The sequence below is a fragment of the Eublepharis macularius genome, chromosome 15, assembly GCF_028583425.1.
Source record: "Eublepharis macularius isolate TG4126 chromosome 15, MPM_Emac_v1.0, whole genome shotgun sequence".
Lineage (NCBI taxonomy): Eukaryota > Metazoa > Chordata > Lepidosauria > Squamata > Eublepharidae > Eublepharis > Eublepharis macularius.
In genome coordinates, this window is record NC_072804.1 from 29,974,687 (window position 1) to 29,992,734 (window position 18,048).

General features: G+C 45.9%; 2 protein-coding genes and 1 long non-coding RNA gene across 3 annotated transcripts in view; all 3 read right to left on the minus strand.

The window, feature by feature from the left end:
- The window catches only part of SELENON (selenoprotein N), a 28,596-nt gene extending 25,110 nt beyond the window's left edge, over positions 1–3,486 (minus strand). Inside the window, exon 1 of the mRNA XM_054999240.1 lies at positions 3,264–3,486. Coding sequence (XP_054855215.1) covers positions 3,264–3,437 — 174 coding nt within the window. The 5' untranslated portion in view covers positions 3,438–3,486. The remainder of the gene's footprint in view (positions 1–3,263) is intronic.
- A 6,069-nt stretch (positions 3,487–9,555) lies between these two features.
- Positions 9,556–12,507, minus strand: LOC129343044 (uncharacterized). The gene is made up of 3 exons (XR_008598271.1): positions 12,351–12,507; positions 10,697–10,824; positions 9,556–9,636 (listed from the first exon to the last, which is right to left on the minus strand). It is a non-coding gene; the product is annotated as an uncharacterized LOC129343044 (long non-coding RNA).
- Positions 12,508–15,379: 2,872 nt separating this feature from the next.
- Positions 15,380–18,048, minus strand: part of MAN1C1 (mannosidase alpha class 1C member 1) — a 166,172-nt gene continuing 163,503 nt past the window's right edge. Inside the window, exon 12 of the mRNA XM_054999000.1 lies at positions 15,380–16,278. Within this exon, the coding sequence (XP_054854975.1) occupies positions 16,155–16,278 (124 nt within the window). The 3' untranslated portion in view covers positions 15,380–16,154. The remainder of the gene's footprint in view (positions 16,279–18,048) is intronic.

Below are 18,048 nucleotides of genomic sequence, written 5' to 3' on the forward strand. Positions count from 1 at the left end.
ACCACCTGGGGTCTTGCAGGTCAGGACTTTCCTCACTTCCCTATCCTGCTGCTGCCCACTAAGCCCCTAAATTTGGGGGGGGGAAGATCCTCGGGAACAGAACACTACACAAAGAGGGGGGGATTTGTAGTGGGAGGGGGGACTTGGCAGAAATCGTAGCTCCCTCTTCTGCAAGCAGAGATGCCGTTCCTTTTGAGGGACTGCGTGCGGAGAGGCGTGCTCAAAGTGTTCTTGCAGAATCCTGCCAGTACCCACAGAAGGAACTGACAGCACCCGAAGTTGGAAGCTGACACCATTCCAAAGCTTCCCTCTTGGCCCGTGCTTTGGTTTTCATATAAAAAACTGAGCTGTTATTATACCACCTTTAACGGGTTTTGCATTTGCCAGTCAACTAGAACTCTGGAAGATTCTTTGACTGGGTCTCAAGAGCCCCGTCACTTTCTTCATTGTCAGGAGAGCTCTGAACGTTAGAGCTGCATCCACAGATTGTTCCTTGCCGATCTGCACAGGATGCAGTGTGGCCTTTGAGGGCATCTGCCCTAGGCATTCTGGGGTGCCGGATCTGCATCAGATACACTCCAGCATGGATCCAACCCCCTCCTCGGTCCTGGCTGCACCGATCTCTCATCAGCCCAATCTGGTTTCCCTTTCCCGCACTCGCAGATGGGATAGGACGATGATCACTGAGCCAGGATACTATTATAAGATGGAGGCTGGTTCTCCCGTACCTCATCATTCCTGTTCCTGATAAGCCAGAGCCAACTGAAAGAGGAGTACAGAATCCTGCAAGCCACTGAAGTATGAGATAAAGGAGAGGGGGACCTAGGGAGAGCCAAGCAAGACACCTCTCTGCTCACTGGCTGCACTGCCAACCATCATGCTGAGAGTCTAGAATCTCAGCGCTTCTTTAAAAACAGGACATTTCTTGCTCATAGGGTGCCGCTTCTTAAAGGTCCAGTTGCGCTGGCCCACCTGCATTGCAAGCCTCATGGTATTATGCTGGTGTCACTGTCAGGGCTTCCAGGCAAAGCATTCTGAGAAGTACAGTTTGGTGAGGTGCTAAGAATTCTCCACTAGGGATTTCTACCACTCTTCCATTCACAGAAATACTAATCCAAAGGACCCTCCAAAAGAGAAGTAGCATGCTCTGTATTCTTGACCTTAAAACCTGTATGAACAGTACAGCAGAATGTCCAAGATTAAATTGGATGTGCGTGCAAGTATGCAGCCTGAAAAAGGCTCTCAGAGGATAATTCAAGCACTTCAAGGAGTGAAAAGGCTTTTGTGTGAACCAACTTCTCTTTCCAAACAGAAGAATGGCCTCTGTGTCAGCACGTTAACTAAAAAAATTTGCTCACCACACAAAAAAGGCACCAAACAACAAAACCACTCGCAAGCCGACCAATAAATAACAATAACACCAAACCAAAGATGGAGGGCCCCACTCCCAGCCCTACCCCATTACCCTGTCAGCTGCTCACCCCAACTTTCCACCAGCGCCCTCTGCTCTACATCACCTTAAGGCCAAACCAGAAGAACCAGCCAGCTCCCTCCAACTCCCCTGAACTCCCACCACAGACCCCCTCAAACCAGGCTCAAACTGCATGCTAGGTTGGGGATCTGCAATGTCCCTTCCCCAGGTGTCATTTTCCTAAACTGGAAAAAAACCTCCTTCCCCCTGCATTAGATCTTAACTGATCCTCAGATGTGGCACGCTACTAAAGATCCAATGAGAAGCCCCTCCCCTCCAGGTCTCAAGTATTTTGGCCTTATTCCCAGGCACAACGAGGCCACCAAATCTCCCCCAAACCCCATTAAATTTATTTACTTGTCACGTTATGTAGTGTCTTTTTCACTGAGAGTCTCTCTAAACAATACTTTTGACACGTGTTCTTCATGTGTCAGGAGATGCAATGTTAGCTGTGAAATGTAGTTTTAAATGACAGAACCGGCGGAGATCGGTCCAGAGGAGACATATTCTCTCACAGCTCTCTGCTGTGGCATCTCCCCTTCCAAAGCCTTTGCCCTACTGAGGCTCGGTTAATTCAAAGTTTTAAGCAGCAAGGGCAGCAGGGTAAAAGCTTCAGAAGGGGAGACAGTCCAGCATGTCAGAGGCAGCGGAGGGCTATGAGAGAATCCATCCCCTCTGGAGCAATCTCTGCTGGCTCTGTCTTTTAAAACTACGCTTCTTGGCTAACATTGCATCTCCCGACAATTGACAAACAGGGACCCTGGAGTCTTGTTTAGAGAGACTTTGAGAAGACCCAAGTCAGATTATCCATAGCAAATCAATATGATAAATGGTTGGGACATTCAATCAACAATCCAGTAGGGTAGGGATTGCAGAAATTTGAAAACAAACAGAAATCTCATACAGAGCTGAAACAATGTTGAAAAAATATAAACAATCTGACATGGCATAATAAAAGATAGTAACATACAGTCCACAGAACTATAGTCTACAGTCCTAATCCCTTTATCAAAGCATCTCTTTGAACAATTTCCTTACCCTAATACTGATTTTTTAAAAACAATTAGCTACCTTAACCCACTAAGTACATCAACTACATTTCAATCTTGGAAACAATAAAGAGCACTGGAGTGACAATTTGAAGACAAGATTGTAAACCCCCCCCCAAAGAATCTGCCCCACTCCAGTCCTGCCCCATTAATCTGCTGCAACTTAATAAGGTGCCCAAACTAGCCAAAGCACTGTACAAACTATATGGGCATTTACTGCATTTCAAACATGCACACACAAAAACCCACTCCCAGCTTTACATCCTTGAAACAGATTGGAACTCCCCCAAAGCCCCCAAGTGACTCCCCCAGCCCCCCCGCCTCGCCAGCTTCTGCCTCCCCAGCCCAAAGCCTTGGTTCTGCCCAAGCAACAATTCCTCCAGCCCCACAGAGTCCCTCTTCCAGGGTTGCCAACAATGAGTTGGGAAATTCCTGGACCTTGGGAGGAGTGGAGGCTGGGGAGGGCAGGGCTTGGGGAGGAGAGGGAACTCCACGTGGTATCATGCCCCACAGTCCGCTCCCTAAGCAGCCACTTTCTCCAGGTGAACTGATCTCTGTGGCCTGGAGACCAGTTGTAATTCCGGGAGATCTTCAGCCCGCCCCCCCGGAGGTTGGCAAGCCTGCCGTCCCCTCCTGAAAGGGCTCTCCTGCCCCCAGCGCGGCCCTCCCTCAGCCGCCCAGCCTGCCACCTCCCCCGGCCCCCAAGGGCCCTCTCGCCCCACCCGCCGCCCCTAGGCCGGTACCTGCCGCCGGGCCGCCTCCGAGTCCCGGTAGTACTTGGCGGCCAGCAGGGCGGCCAGCAGCGCCAAGGCCAGGCCCAGGCGGGGAAGGGGGAGGCGAGGCCGGGCGCCGCCCTCCCGGTCGCCTCCTTCGCCCCGCGGGGCCTGGGGCGACCTGCGCCCTCCCGGGCGGCCCATCGCCCCTGCCTCGGCCGCGGGCCCGCGCCCTCTCGCCCGCCCTCGCGGAGGCGGCCGGGGAGGCGCCAGAGCGGCTGGGCCGGGCCAAGGAAGGAAGGAAGGAAGGAGGGGAAGGCCGGCCTCCCTGCCTGGGCCGCGCGCTTCCTCAGAGGAGGCCCCCGGCTGCCGGCGAGCGGCGCTTCCCTGCGAGCGACCCGCGGGGCCCCAGGAGCCGGGCCTCGGAATCTGCTCGGGGGCCGTGCCGGCCTTCGGCGGGGCCCAGCCCTTCCGATGTTCCATCACTAGCAAAGGAAATATTTATTTCTCTCACTCTGCAGGGCAGACGGGTGTGAAAAAGTGTCCGTGGCAACCCGGCCTCGTAACGTTGGCGGCTGCGGGGTCCGTCGCCCATTGCACACGTGCCTGTGCCTCTAGCCTGACATTCATCCTGATCAGATCAAACCGTACGAAATAAACAGTCTCCAGCTCTGAATGAGGCTGAGCACAATTTGGGTGCGAGATTTCCCTGCCACCAGCGTTCCTATGGGGGCATCTTACCCACATCCAAAAAGGGAGGACTGGGCAGTTGGAGCTTTTGGTGGCATGGAGGTGAATCCCTTAAGCCTCTATTAAAGGAATTTCTCTGCTTTGCTGCATCCCTGTTGGCAAAGGGAAATCAGTGGGATTAGACTGGGAAATCTGCACAGGCTTGGATGGCAGTGTTAAGATGGGATTTCTCAGAAGTAAGTTCCCTCGCAATCATGGGAGCAGAAATCACCAATAAGTGCGCAACTGACGTGTGTTGTGATGGAGAGGGCCTTAAAGTCAGAGTTGATTTACGGCAACCCCCGGCAAGGTTTTCATGGCAAGAGGCGAACAGAGGTGTTTGCCATCGCCTGCCTCCGCAACCCTGGTCTTTGGTGGAGGCCTCCCATCCAATTACTAACCAAGGCTTGCCCTGCTTAGCTTCTGAGATCTCACCTGGACTATTTAGGTTAGGGCAAAAAGCATGTTGTAGACCAGGGAAGTATGTTGTAGACCAGGGAAATTAACGCCACAAATACTTTGACAGGCGTTAATTGATCAAGTTACTTGGTGGGCAGGTTGGGATTAAATGTTCACTGTACTCTTTAAATTATTTATTTTTAAATTCATTTATATCCCACCTTTCTTCTCAGGAGGGAGCCAGAGTAGCTCCTCTCATCTATTTTATCCTCACAACAGCCCTGTGAGGTAGGCTCAGCTGAGTTTGCGTGACAGGCTCCAGACTACCCAACTAGCTTCCAGGACAGAGAGGGGATTGGTACCTCACTAAAGACCCTACATTTAGCAATCATGGGATAAGAGGATGGGTCCCCTTGTGGATTAAAAATCAGTCACATGACAGGAAGCAAAGAGTAGGAACAAATGGCCAGTTCTTGCTATTTCATTTATTCATAAATTATTTTGAGTTGGGGCTGAGTAATGTAGTAGCCAGATTTCCAGATGATACCAATTTATTCAAGATGGTGGGAAACCAAGGCAGATTATGAAAAACAAGAAGGGGATCTCTCTAAATTGTGTGAGTGGGTAGCCATGTGGCAAATTAAGCTCAACATGTTTAAGTGGAAAGTGATGCATATTGGAACAAAAAATCCCAATTTTAAATATATGTTGGTGGGGTCTGAACTGGCTGAGACTGAGCTTGACAGAGATCTTGGGGTTGCTATAGAAAGCTCAACAAAAATGTTGACCCCGTGTATAGTAGTATCACTGGCGAACAAGGTAATTCCATGCTAGGAATTATTAAGAAAGGTACTGAAAATAAAACATCCAATATTGTAATGCCCTTGTATAGAGCCAGGGTGTGGCTTCATTTGGAACAATGTGTGCAAGTTCTGGTTACCGTATCTCAAAAAAGGCATCGTAGAGCTGGGAAAAGTACAGAAGAGAGCAACTGATGATTAAGGAGTGGGTGCATCTTTCGGATGAGGAACGGCTGAAGAGTCGGACTTTTCGGTTTAGAAAGGAGATGACAAAGGGAGTACATGATAGAGGTTTATAGAGGTTTATAAAATTATCCACAGTGTGGAGAGAGTGGACAGAAAGAACTTTGTCTCCCTTTCCCATAATACTAGAACTTGGTGGCACCCAGGGCTTTTTTTCTGGGAAAAGAAGTGGTGGAACTCAGTGGGTTGCCCTCGGAGAAAATGGTCACATGGCCGGTGGCCCCGCCCCCTGATCTCCAGACAAGGCAATCTAAACTCCCCCCTGTCTGGAGATCAGGGGGCGGGGCCACCAGCCATGTGACTATTTTCAAGAGGTTCAGGAACTCCGTTCCCCCGCGTTCCTGCTGAAAAAAAGCTCTGGTGGCACCCAACAACAGTGATGGGAAATAAGTTCAGATCAGACATAAGGAAATACTTCTTTACTCAATGAGTAATTTACACTGTGGAATTCACTGCCAGTGTAGGCAGTGATGTCCACAAGCATAGATAACTTTAAAAGGAAGTTAGACAGATTCATGGAGGGCAGGTCCATCAATGCTAGCCATGGTGACGGAAAGGAGCCGCCATCTACAGAGGCAGCAAACCTCTTCATACCCTTGCTGGGAGACAGCAGCAGGGCCTTGGCTTCCCTGCCCTCTTGTTGGCCTCCAGGGCATCCAGTTGGCCACTGGGTGAAACAATATGCTAGACTAGCTGGAGCCAGCAGACTCTTCTTACCTTCTTAAGGTTCGAACCTGGGTCTCCCAAATCCTAGTCTGACAGAATCACCATCCTGCTGGCTCTTACATTTTTCTCTCTGTACATTTCTGCTGCAAGAGAATAAGGTTAATGAAGCTCAATGGGCTTTGACATATTCCCTGATAATAGCCTTGTCATCCGAGGTTAACGATCCAGTGTTGACTTTATTTACGAGTTAAACATGCATGCAATCCTTCTGCGCAAGAACAGCATGCTTTTTTTCTTTTTTAAAAAGGCCCAATACCTTGGCCAATCCTTGAGGCTCAGAGTGGGTAACAGTCATGATTTAATTGTTTGCAAGTAATAGGGGATGGACTTTTAAAATACCAGCCGATCTCATTCAGAATCTTGTTTCCCAAAAGCTGATTTTCATCTCAAGAAGGAAACTGAAATTTCTAATGTGGCGGGGCACAGAGGTTGAAGGTACACGGCTTCTGTTGGGAAACCAGGTGTCAATGCGCAAGCATGACAGCTTGCACTGTTTGCAGGAAGAAAAGTTGCTTCGCCTGTATAGAGCGTTGCACAAATTCAAAACAAACCATGGGTTTCACCTTGTGCAGGGCTTCTTTGCATGGCCGCTTTCAGAACCCTTTGCCTCGCCATTGGCTGCCCCTACACGGTGAGGATTCTTGGCACTGCTTTCCTAACCGCAACAAATGCAAAGGCATTCACGATGGCAGAGGCACTTCCACACACAGCATCTTCTGCTCTGCCCTCCAGTTTCCCCCCAACCTTTTCCTTCCATGTTTGCTCCACAGTGACTCCGCATGGATCTTGAGGGAATGGTTGTTGCTGCTGCTGTGCCCCCCCTTTCTTTTTGTTGCCCTTTTCTCCATGTGTGTGGCTGTATGGAAATTTGAAATAGATCAGTGTCAAGAGATCCTTATAGCTGAATAGTGTTATAGCAATTGCTATTTTTTTTTAAAAAGTCCTCAGCTGGCACAGCAAGAAAAAACTACTGCCTGTACATGGGCTTTCTCTGTGGTGGCCCCTACCCTGTGGAATGATCTGTCTGAGGAGATCAGGAGAGCCCCCACTCTCCTGAATTATTCAAAAAGGCTTTTTTACTCGAATGGAAGGGCTGTATTGTAGGGATGGGGTCTCAGATGCTTCGCTAATGAGTTAGGGACCATAGACTTCACCATTATGTTGCCTTACATATTATCTGTTGCTTTAAATATGTACTCCTATGTACTACTTGTGCTTTAAGTTGTCTAATGTCAATTCTAGAAGTGATTATGTTCTGTCTCAGTATTTTCTTCTACTCTGTATTGGATTCTTGCTAATGCTATGTCTTTTAAAACTTGTATCTATTTACCCAATGGCATTGTTTATAGAAATGTCCTTGATACTGTATGGAAATGTCCTTAATATAAATTGTAATAATCTTATACTGTGTAATCCACCGTAAGTGTCAGTGAGAAAGGCAGACTATAAATAAATAAATAAATAAATAAATAAATAAATAAATAAATAAATAAATAAATAAATAAGTGGTACCCATGAGGGGATGATCGCAGGAAAATGGTGTTGATGTGGACGAGATATTTGCAGGGCTGGAAAATGTACATCTCTAAGTGCGATGATAATGTGTTTGAACTGTAAGATTAAAGCAGGTTTGAGAACCAATATCTTTATGATAGGGAAAAATTTTAGGAAAAGACAAAGCAAAATACTGTGTAGAAACTTTTTTTTAAAACCCCCACCAGTTTGGAAGGCAAGGAGAAGAAAAACCTTGATGGAGAAAGAGCGGTAATTTCTACCCTTTCGAGCACTAGGTCCGCCCCATTTCCCTTTTTGTGCTTTCTCTATATGACAGCCATTCCTACAGCATTTGGTGTGCCTCAGCCAGTCTTTCCCACCCTGTTTAATAAAACCTGGGATGTTCAAGCCAGAGATAAGAAGACAGTAACCACGTGAGTATTGCTTGAAAGGAGACAGATGCCTCTCCCAAGCAATTCACACAATCGGATTAGATGTCAAACAGATCTGGGCATAGCTCAGCATGGAGAAAAGAGATTGTGCATTTGTAGCGTCACAGCTTTTTAAAAAATGGCCCTGTGGTTTCATCTTTAAGAAAAATGCTGACCCTCAGACATTTATTTATTTATGTAAGCTATTTCTCTCTGTAAAAGGTGCCTGAAGCAGCTTACAAAAGTACCAAAAATGTTAAAAAAGAAATTACAAACAATTGAAATCAATAATACCTGATCAATAAAACAGTGAAACAACAGGTCAAAATGGCAGCATTAAAAGAAAAACCATAATAGGCATTTCAGCAGGCGGCTTAGAAGGCATAATAAATGATCTCACCAGTCCAGATGAAAAACAAATGGCAAAAGAACCCTGAAATAAAATACCTTGGCAAACAGCCCCGTGGCATCTATAAGTTAAAAGGCAAATCACGGAGCATTCCACAATGGACGCACCACCACTGAACAAGCTCCGTCTCTGGTTGCCATACATCTGACCTCAGGTGATCTTACCATCAAGATGGGTCCATCTCAGGAGGAGACAGCAAGTTGGAGCCTATGAGATTTTCTGCTCTTTCTGTTCCAATTTCCCTCCTCACTGTAGTCACCATCCCATATGGCTTGGTCCACACAGGCCCCGTGATCCCAGCCTAGCCTTTTTGGTGGTCAAAAGAGGCCTCCTCCTCCCTTTTTCACTACTGGAAAAGTGGGTAAGATACAGCCCAGGAAGACGAAGCTTTCCAGATTCCCAGTCTGGAATATGGCCACCTGGTTTCAGAGAATGCTTTCCTCAGGTCTGTCCCCATCTCCTACCAAGCAGGCACAGGCTGGGAGTTACCAGTTATCCCGCATGGCTTTTCCCTGTGCTAGTCCCACTTCCCCCACCATAGCCTTTTTGGTGGTTAAAGGCCCCTCTCCTGCCTTTTTTTAAGCAGAGGGAAAACTGGTTTGATTAAACCCTCTGGGGCCTTTTCACATTAGGAAAATGGCTTAGGGGGAAGCCTTAAGCCTCCTCCCCAGGCATGCCAGTCTCAGTCTAAATTGGCCACTACATGCCTGATCATCTAAGCTTCAGCTGGGAACTACCAGCAAATATCGGCTTTGCAGGACCCAGGGACTGTCTCGGGAATAGTGTATTGTGTAGTTAGACCTCTGGCACCGTTTCACATTGGGTAGTATTCTGCCCTGACCATCCTTCCAATAACCCTCTTCTGGATTGTCCATTTTGTATGCCCCGATCGGAGTCTTGTAGTAATCACAACCACCCAGCTATCTCCGCTGATGATCCCAAACAGTTGTCTCCAATCAGCCTTTAATTAATTTCCACTGGGAGAATATGTTTGCCTGTTAGGAATTACTGGATACTAAATGAGCAGTTCTAGATTGGCTTGACAAAGCAGCGTGAAACGGGATGTAACAAGGGCTGGTGCACATGTTGCCAACTGCCCGGGAGATTTTTTTTTCCAGCTTCTTCTCCCGGAACAATTCCTCCTGTTATTTACCCTCTCGACGGGTTTCTGCCTGCAAAGAAGAACACATTTCAAGACAATCAACCACGATTTGATAAGTGAATTTTGATACTTATCTGAGAGATCATGAAAATTGAATGGACTTTGGGTTTCTATTGATGAATTGTGATTATTACTTGATGAATTTCTGTGAAACTTATTAATCAGGCATCGGTTTGGATACATATTGGCATTGTCCAAGTATACGAAGTAGGAGTAATTCAGTGTTTATACTTGAAAACAATTTATATTATTGCACATTTGCACTTGCATTTTCTAGATTAAAATTTATAACTTTTGTATTGAGGTCTCTTAGGACTTTTTGTCCCCTTGCCTTCGCTGTTTATTTGAGACCTATTCCTACCTTGTGCTGGACTTTAATTAATTTCCTCCAATTATTTCCTGTTATTATTCTGCTTTCATATCACCGTAAAAACACCCCATCCCCCATCCTTGATGTTTACGTTGTTTGGGCCATTAGGCAGGAATGTCGCATCCCTTCCTAGCTAGCCAAGCAAGGTGTATTAAGTTCATTTAATCTTTCTCCATAAATCACTGTCTCTAAAGCCCTTCCTTGGTCCTACCCCTCCTATGAAATTCAAGAAGATTTAGTGCTTTTTCTCTGCTGCTTTGGGGAAACTAATAACACCAAACGATTTCTGATCTCTTTACGGGTGACAGGAAGCGGGAACTGAACCCTTTGAGGTGTTTTTTGGTTCTGGCATCTGCTTAATATTTTGCTTTAAGGGGTTAAAAGGTTTATCCCTTTTCCCCAGCACTGAAATTAGAACCACCTGCCTGATGCAGTGTTTCACAGCTGGGCTGAAAAGAACTGAAGACTTTGGAGAGTCTATTAGGAAACCATGGAGCTAAAGCAGTTCTTCACACCATGGATAATGTGTGGAACTTACTGCCACAAGATGTACTGATGTTTACAAACTTAGATGGATTCAAAGGGGAATTAGACACATCCATCTATTAGCTCTGATGGAGCTTCCATATTCAGAGAGAGTGTACCTCTGAACACCAGTTGCTGCGGGGGCAACTATGGGGGAGATCATGCACTCTCATACCCGGCTTGTGGACTTCCTGGAGGCATCTGGCTGGCCGCTGTTGGGAGACATGGTGCTGGACTTGATGGCCTTTTGGTTTGAGCCAGGAGAACTCTTTGTGCATTCACTCACATGAAGCAGCAACGGCACTGGATTAAGACACATCGAGAGCCTAAGGCATGTCACATTAAGAAGCTCCATGCACGACCCCAAAATGCTTATCTAATTTTAGATTTTTTTTTTTGCATCTAGATGCCCCTTGTAATCTGAGCCCCGCCCCCCAGCTGCAGTTTACTTAGTTTGCACATAAATCCAGCTTTGATGGTGACGGCATGCATCAGGAGTATTGTGGGTCATGCACGCTCCCTTGCCAGGTACCTGATTGGCCCAAGATATACATGGACATAAAAGACTTGTTTCGACAAAATCTCAGAGCCACCTTCTCCACATGGCCTGGCTTTCTTTCCTACGCTCTGCTGTGTTGCAGAAGGCTGCTGTATTGTGAAGAGACAGACCCCTGGCTTGCAGATGAGCCCTCCAAGGCCTTTCTAAGGGCTTCTGCCCCAAGCTATGTCTCTGTCTTCTGCGAAGGAGGAGGGCCTGGGTCAGCATGAACTATAGCTTCTCGGAGGGGTCTCCCAGGAGAGGACCTTGGCTCAGGGTTCTCTTACTGAGTTCAGGCTCCGTGGCAGCATCCGAGTCTTTTATTACTACGGCTGATGCTATCAGAGGCTCATCTTCTGAATGGGTATCTTGACAAGTATGGCTACGCAGCTGTGATGCTAAAGCGCTCTGCCCATGCTCAGATCCTCTGATTTCACAAGTTAATCTTAATCAAAGATTTGAAACATACTCTCCTGCAGAGGGGGGAACTGCATCTGGCTTTGCAGTCATCGCAGTGGGCAGAATGACCATTGGAAGATGGTTTATAGGGGCATTGGCAGAGATTAACCATTATGACAGTCAAGTTTCAAGACGTTTGTGGAATGGTCTCTCCCCACTCCGCTAGAATCTGATCGTATGATGTTTCTTCTATAATCTGTACAGCACCTGGCACTATGAAAATAACTGTCCTTGCTTTCTTACAATGGGGAAACTTTTATAGAAATGAAACTCTGAAAAACAAGAGAAAGTACACGTGAAGCTGCCTTCTGCTGAGTCAGTCCCTTGGTTTACTGAGGTCAGTCTTTCATGTCACCTCCTACCTGATCCTTTTAGTTGAAGATGCCAAGGATTGAACCTAGGACCTTCTGCCTACCAAGCAGATGCTCTTCTGCTGAGCTATGGCCCCTCCTCTTGAACCACAAAACCCGTATTTCAAAACTCATAGTCTTAATCTTCTGTTTCTCTCTCTACTTCCCTTTCATTCCCTTTGATTTATGTCATATTGGGGGGCTCTTTTCAATTTGGATTAGGAAAGGCTTGGAAAGAGATGGGGTACGCTCTTCTACCAATCATGTTGCTGCAGCACACTTAAAAGAAAATCAATCAAAATTATAAATTAGGAGAAAAAGCCACAGAGCTAGACTGACACTCTTCAATTTGTGTCAAAAGGAAGCTTTTGATTCCAGGAGCAGCATATTTTAATCCACTGTAAAATTACTTCAGGCTAAGCTTATTTCCCTGCTAGCAAAACCTCTCCATGGGATGATTCACTCCCAAAGCATTTACTTACCAACAACTCTCCTTCCAGGAGAAGATTATTTGTCAGACTCCTTATCCCCAGGATGAAATTAACGTCCCCCCGTTTGACAGCTGAATTTCCCTTCGGGGTTGCAAGAGGTGTGAATTCAAAATGAAATCTTGTGTCTTTTACAGATTGCTTGAAGTGCTCCCCCCTCCTATTCATAGTCCTGAATCCATGCAAAAAGGAACACAAACATATCTAAAATCTCAGAGTGGCACAGAAAAAGTCTGTTTGTGAGAGGAAGGAGAGGAGGGAGAAATGTGACTGGGAAATGAGATGATTGTACACAGCAGGACCTGATGTCAATGTAAGGTAAATTGATATGCATCTGCTAGACTGAAGTCAACAACCTATGGCTCTAGAACCAAATGTGGATCAGTATGGAACCAAATGTGGCTCTTTAAAAAAAACAAAAACAAATTTTAAGGTAAGGTCTACTGGAGGGGAAGGTAGGATGCCAAAATAGCATCTGATTGGATTAAGGGGCTTCTAAGAGATGCTTTACAGAAAAGGGGATGATAGAGGGGGGACAGTTGCCTGTAATCTAAGGGCAAATCATGGGCATATTTATGCCAGTGCACTAAAACAATCACACAGGGTTCTCCTATGGTAAACCACATTTGCACCATTTCCTAATAAAGGACTCGCAAGTCGCAACAATCAACGTTTGGACTGTAGAAGCTTTAAGTCAATTATCAGTAGATCAGTTCGGACTAGTAATGAGTTTCAAGTTGTGCAAACGGGCTGTCTCATGCTGACACTTTGATGATCTCTTGCTCTGAATTCTTACATAGCTTAGTTTTTTAATTATAAGTTTGCTGACCCCTGTGTTAGACACAGCCTCATGCCTGTTGTAGTTTCCGTATCTGCCTACACTGCCTTTGTGATGCGATTGCTTTTCCTCTGCATTTATTGAGAACAGTACTTCTGAGGTTGTGCCGTATGCACTTTTTAAAATCGGAGTCAACACACTGCTTCCATACAGTGTGGATTCTTCACATTGGTCTCATTACTGATGTGAGTGCAGATACATGTGCATCAACTATGGCACTTCCTCATGAAAAGTTTTCTAAGCAGTTTTCTGCCACAAGTCCCTTCTGGCTTCCATTTTCCTTGCCCCACCATCAGAGTTTTTGAGGGCTTAAAAAAATCAGTGCAAAGCTCACATGAAATACACAAAGATGACGCTGTTTTGTCCCCCGTTTTTGGTATTCGAATGTATACTGCTGCTCTATGGGAATAGATCCAGAAGAGTTAGCCGTGTTAGTCTGTAGTAGCAAAATCGAAAAGAGTCCAGTAGCACCTTTAAGACTAACCAACTTTACTGTAGCATAAGCTTTCGAGAATCACAGTTCTCTTCGTCAGATGCACATCTGACAAAGAGAACTGTGATTCTCAAAAGCTTATGCTACAGTGAGGTTGGTTAGTCTTAAAGGTGCTACTGGACTCTTTTCAGTTTTGCTCTATGGCAATGCTCCGTCTGAATGCTGTGGCTCAGAACCACTACTAAATCTTTTCTGACCTCCTCCTTTAGCTAGGTAACTGCCCCTTATCAGTTCTTCAAGGTATGTATAAGGATAGCCGCAGCATTTGTACCCCCACCAGCCACCAAGAACTGGTTGAGTCAGTGTGCTAAAAATACCATCCATGTCATACCCTTATTAGGATCAATCCAGTGACACAGCGAGTGCAAAGCTTTCAGGTTGCCCAGAACTTTTCATCAGGCCAGATGTTACCAAATAAAAAAGAGGGGGAAAGCAGTGCATCGACCCAGAACCTCTCATCCCCCATCCCTGACCGTTCCCCAGGCTGCACAGGACCCCTAGGAGCCTCCAAGAGCTCTGGTTGTTAGTCTGAAGCACCCTTGCTTCTGAGTTCTTTTTTGAGTGTGTGTACCTCCTTAGCAAGCAACACTGGACACAGACTGATAAAAGATATAAGGATTTATTAGAAAGAACATAGGAGTGTGTGCTAGGCAGAAACCGCTCTTAAAAGCATTTAGGCAAGGCAAAAACAAACAACTCGCTAATTCTATGTTCTATCTAGCTAAAATACTACTTCGTTGGCTAGCTGTCTAAACATTCTCTGAGTTGGTTCCAAGGTAGGTTATTCTTACCAAAGTCCATCCATGCCAGCTCACTCGCGGCATCCTGGAGTCGGCATGGAGCTAGGAGCTCTCCTCTTCCATAGCTGGTAGCTGGCAGTGATTACAAGGCAGCATAGCCAGTCACAACTGGGCTGAACGGTGTAAAGAGGTAGAAGGGTAAACAGCTTGGTAACAGTGAGGCTTCTTCAAAGTGGTGGGGGCCATCAGCTCACTCAAGGAGCCAATCAGGGTTCGCTACTTAATTGGACGTTACCTAAGTGTGAAAGTTTAGGGCGTATGGCTAGAGCTGAGAGCACCACTAGGCACTGAGCTTCTCAAGGCCACTTTCTCGGGAAAGACAGGAAGGCAGGTGCAGCTAATTAACAGTGGCTGTGCCTTTCTCAGCAAGCAGGCCTAAAAAGATCTCTTGCAGGCATGAAGCCTGAATGGTGGAACAGGGCCTGCTCCTTACAAGCAGGTATTCTGATGAAGAGTTCTGGAGAACCCAAAAGCTTGCATACTTTTATGAGTCATTGTGTTGTTCCTAATAAAGGTGTTTTTGACTTTTATAAATGATGACTCAATGTGGCCAAGCTGCTGTTTTGAAAGGCTGTATAGAAAGGGAGAAGTTTCAATAGGGGCAGCTTCTCCTGCCATGTGCTGCGCCACCACATCATGGTCACCATTGGCTGCTATCTTTCCTCCACATCCCTGGGCAAGCTGCAACCAGTTGCTGAAGCTCACCCACGCCTATGCCCTTTGCACCACCCCCATGTATAAGGGTCCTTTGTCCCCTCCTATGTACACCTTCTCATCAGCTTCTGCAGAAAAAGCGCCAGTGGATCGGTCGGAGGTCTTGTGCCACCCAGTTTCCATACCTTCAGCTTTTAAATATTCTATTCCAAAACATAACTCAGCAATCTAGCCGCACTTCTTATCAGACAGGAAATGTTTATTCTATTTCACATTTCTGAGTATTACAGAAACAAAATAATTACAAGTGCCTTGTAATATTTAAGCTCCAAATGAAAATTAAAAACAAAGAAAAACAAAAAGCAAATGTTTCCCCCCAAACGCCAGAAAAACGTCAAACATTAGAAATCAAAGTCACACATGATGCAACAGACAGTAAACATTTTTAAGAGCACAGGGGGAAAAAAGAAATAGAGATATATAAAAGATGTTTGGAATTCAGGATTTTGCAGACACTTCTTGATCAAGTGATGGCATCGAGTCCATTTAGAATGCATGAGATTTTGAAAGTATAAATGATAAAAGTGATTTTAAAAAATCAACATTATATTAAAAAGCAGGTAGGAGGGAAAGACAAAAATGGCAAAAAAACAACAAAAAAACAACATGTCTGTTTTATGGCAAACTCCTGATCCTTTGGCCACGTGAAAACAATGTCAGTGAGTTCCATAGAAATTCTCTGTAGAAAGAAACGTTCATGATTCTCTATTATGGCCCATAACCAGCATCTCATTACCAGGCAAGTAAGGTTCCTCATAGAGGAAAAAAAAATGAAGGTGCTTGTTTCAGTTTTTATACTCCCCGATAAAATACTGTCCGGAATTGGACGAATGTCCCCAAAATACCTTTCCGGGAACATCACACATTCCTTTATTGGAAAGGAAAAAGAAACCAAAAAAATAGAGAGGGAGAAGTAGTGACCCGCCGCAACCCATTGCGGAAGCTGGCTGCCTCTATTGCACATTTGTCTTCAGGACAAAGTCTGTGTGGTTCACAGGCAGCGGGTGGGCTTCGGTGTTGAACACCCAGTCCTCAAGAGACAGCACGTCATCTTCACAGAACAGAAGATACAGATACCTGCAGCCAGGGGAGAAGAGAAATCAAGGCAAGCCCAGAAGAACCGTCTTGTTCTGTTGCAGTCAACGGCACACTTAAGTATTGCCATTTAGAACGAACCGGCCGATTTCAAACTATGTTTTGAGATTCCTTGGAAGCCCAGCCAAGCATGGTCTGTAATAGAAACAAACTTCTCCAAAAGACAGTTTGCCCGCCGCAGGCAATCTGGTGCAACATGGTTGGATAGATTAAAAGGGTAAGTCTATTGCTGGCTGTAAGCCATGACAGTTGAATGGGACCTGCAATCCCCAACTGGCTGGGCAGTAGTGAGGCAAAGGCTGTTGCCAATGGGCCCCTCCAGTGGGCTTCCCTGTACAGCATCTGACTGGCCACGTTTGTAAACTGGAGTAGACGGGCTGCTGGTCTGTTCCCAGCAACAACTCCTCTTCTGTTGCTTCAGAGAAGGGTTGGGCAAGTCCTTGGATGGGCTCTCAGTTCCTGCTGAGTGATGGTGAGAGCTAAATAGCCCAGCCAGTGTCTGAACCATGGCTGTTTCCACACTACTTATCTTTGTCTGGAACGCCGCAGAACGTCGTGGAAAAAACGCGGAAGATAGCGTCGAGAAGACACGAGAAGACACTATCTTCCGTGTTTTTTCTGCGACATTCCACAGCGTTCTGGATGAAGGAAAGTAGTGTGGAAACGGCCCATGGGCACACCCCCAGACGTGGTCCCAGAACTGTCTGCAGCACACACAGAGGGTCCTCAGCAGACACGTTTGTGTGGAAAGGCTTCCTTGAAGGTGGCACATTTGGGGGGGGGGGGAAATAAACACACTGGCCTACCGTGACAGCTTCAATCTCCTGATTTACATCTCCAGTTTCCTGATTTGTTCCATGCCTGAAGGTTTTCCCCTAAGGTAGGACCGTGCATCTTGAGGCCCAAAGAGAATGCAGCCCACCACCCACATAAGCCTGCTCAGCAGGGAGACTGTAAACCTCCTTTTTGTTTGGTTTTTGCTGCCTCCGTGGGATGGGGAGACAGAGAGAGGATGGCAAGGCGAGCACCTGGTAGGCATGAATGACAGACTGTGTCTGGTTTTGCTGGTCACCAATTGTGGTGGCCAAATTAAGTGAAAAGTGAGAGAAAGGGCCCCTGGACAATTAGGGGCTTCTATACTGTCTCTAATACAAAACAGATAAAAAAAAGTGTGGAGAGGTGTTTTTTTTTTTTTTTTACTCAAAAGACTGATCATCTGCAAAGGCTCTCTGTCTGCTTATCTTATTCAAATTTCTCAAACATGATTTTATTACGAAATTTAAGTACCTCGATATGAACTGAACCGTTAGCTATTGGAGCGCTCTTTAATCTGGCAGGGCTCTCATTAAATTGAGCACACTGGGATACCGTAATGGGTTTCTACTTGCATTCATTGCCCCGCTGATAACAAGAACCAACGGCCAGGAGTTAAAAGACGTCTAACCCAAATCAGAAGAAATGTTCAGGAAAAGCAGAGAGTATGATTAACGACTGGACAAGGCTGTAAAAAACACCTGGTTGCAATCAGCCTCTCTGTGCTTTATCTCCGCATACCCTTAGTAATATTCATAATGATTATTTAGCATCTTTATTGCTCAATTTCTATATTATGGCATGTCATGCCCTAAAACATTTTTTCCTTTTCATTTGCATTATTGTCCAATTCTGTAATCCTAGTCCTACTACACTGTTAATTGAAGTTCTCTGCTTTCTGATTGTTTTATATTCTGTAATCCATCTCGAGGCTCAGTG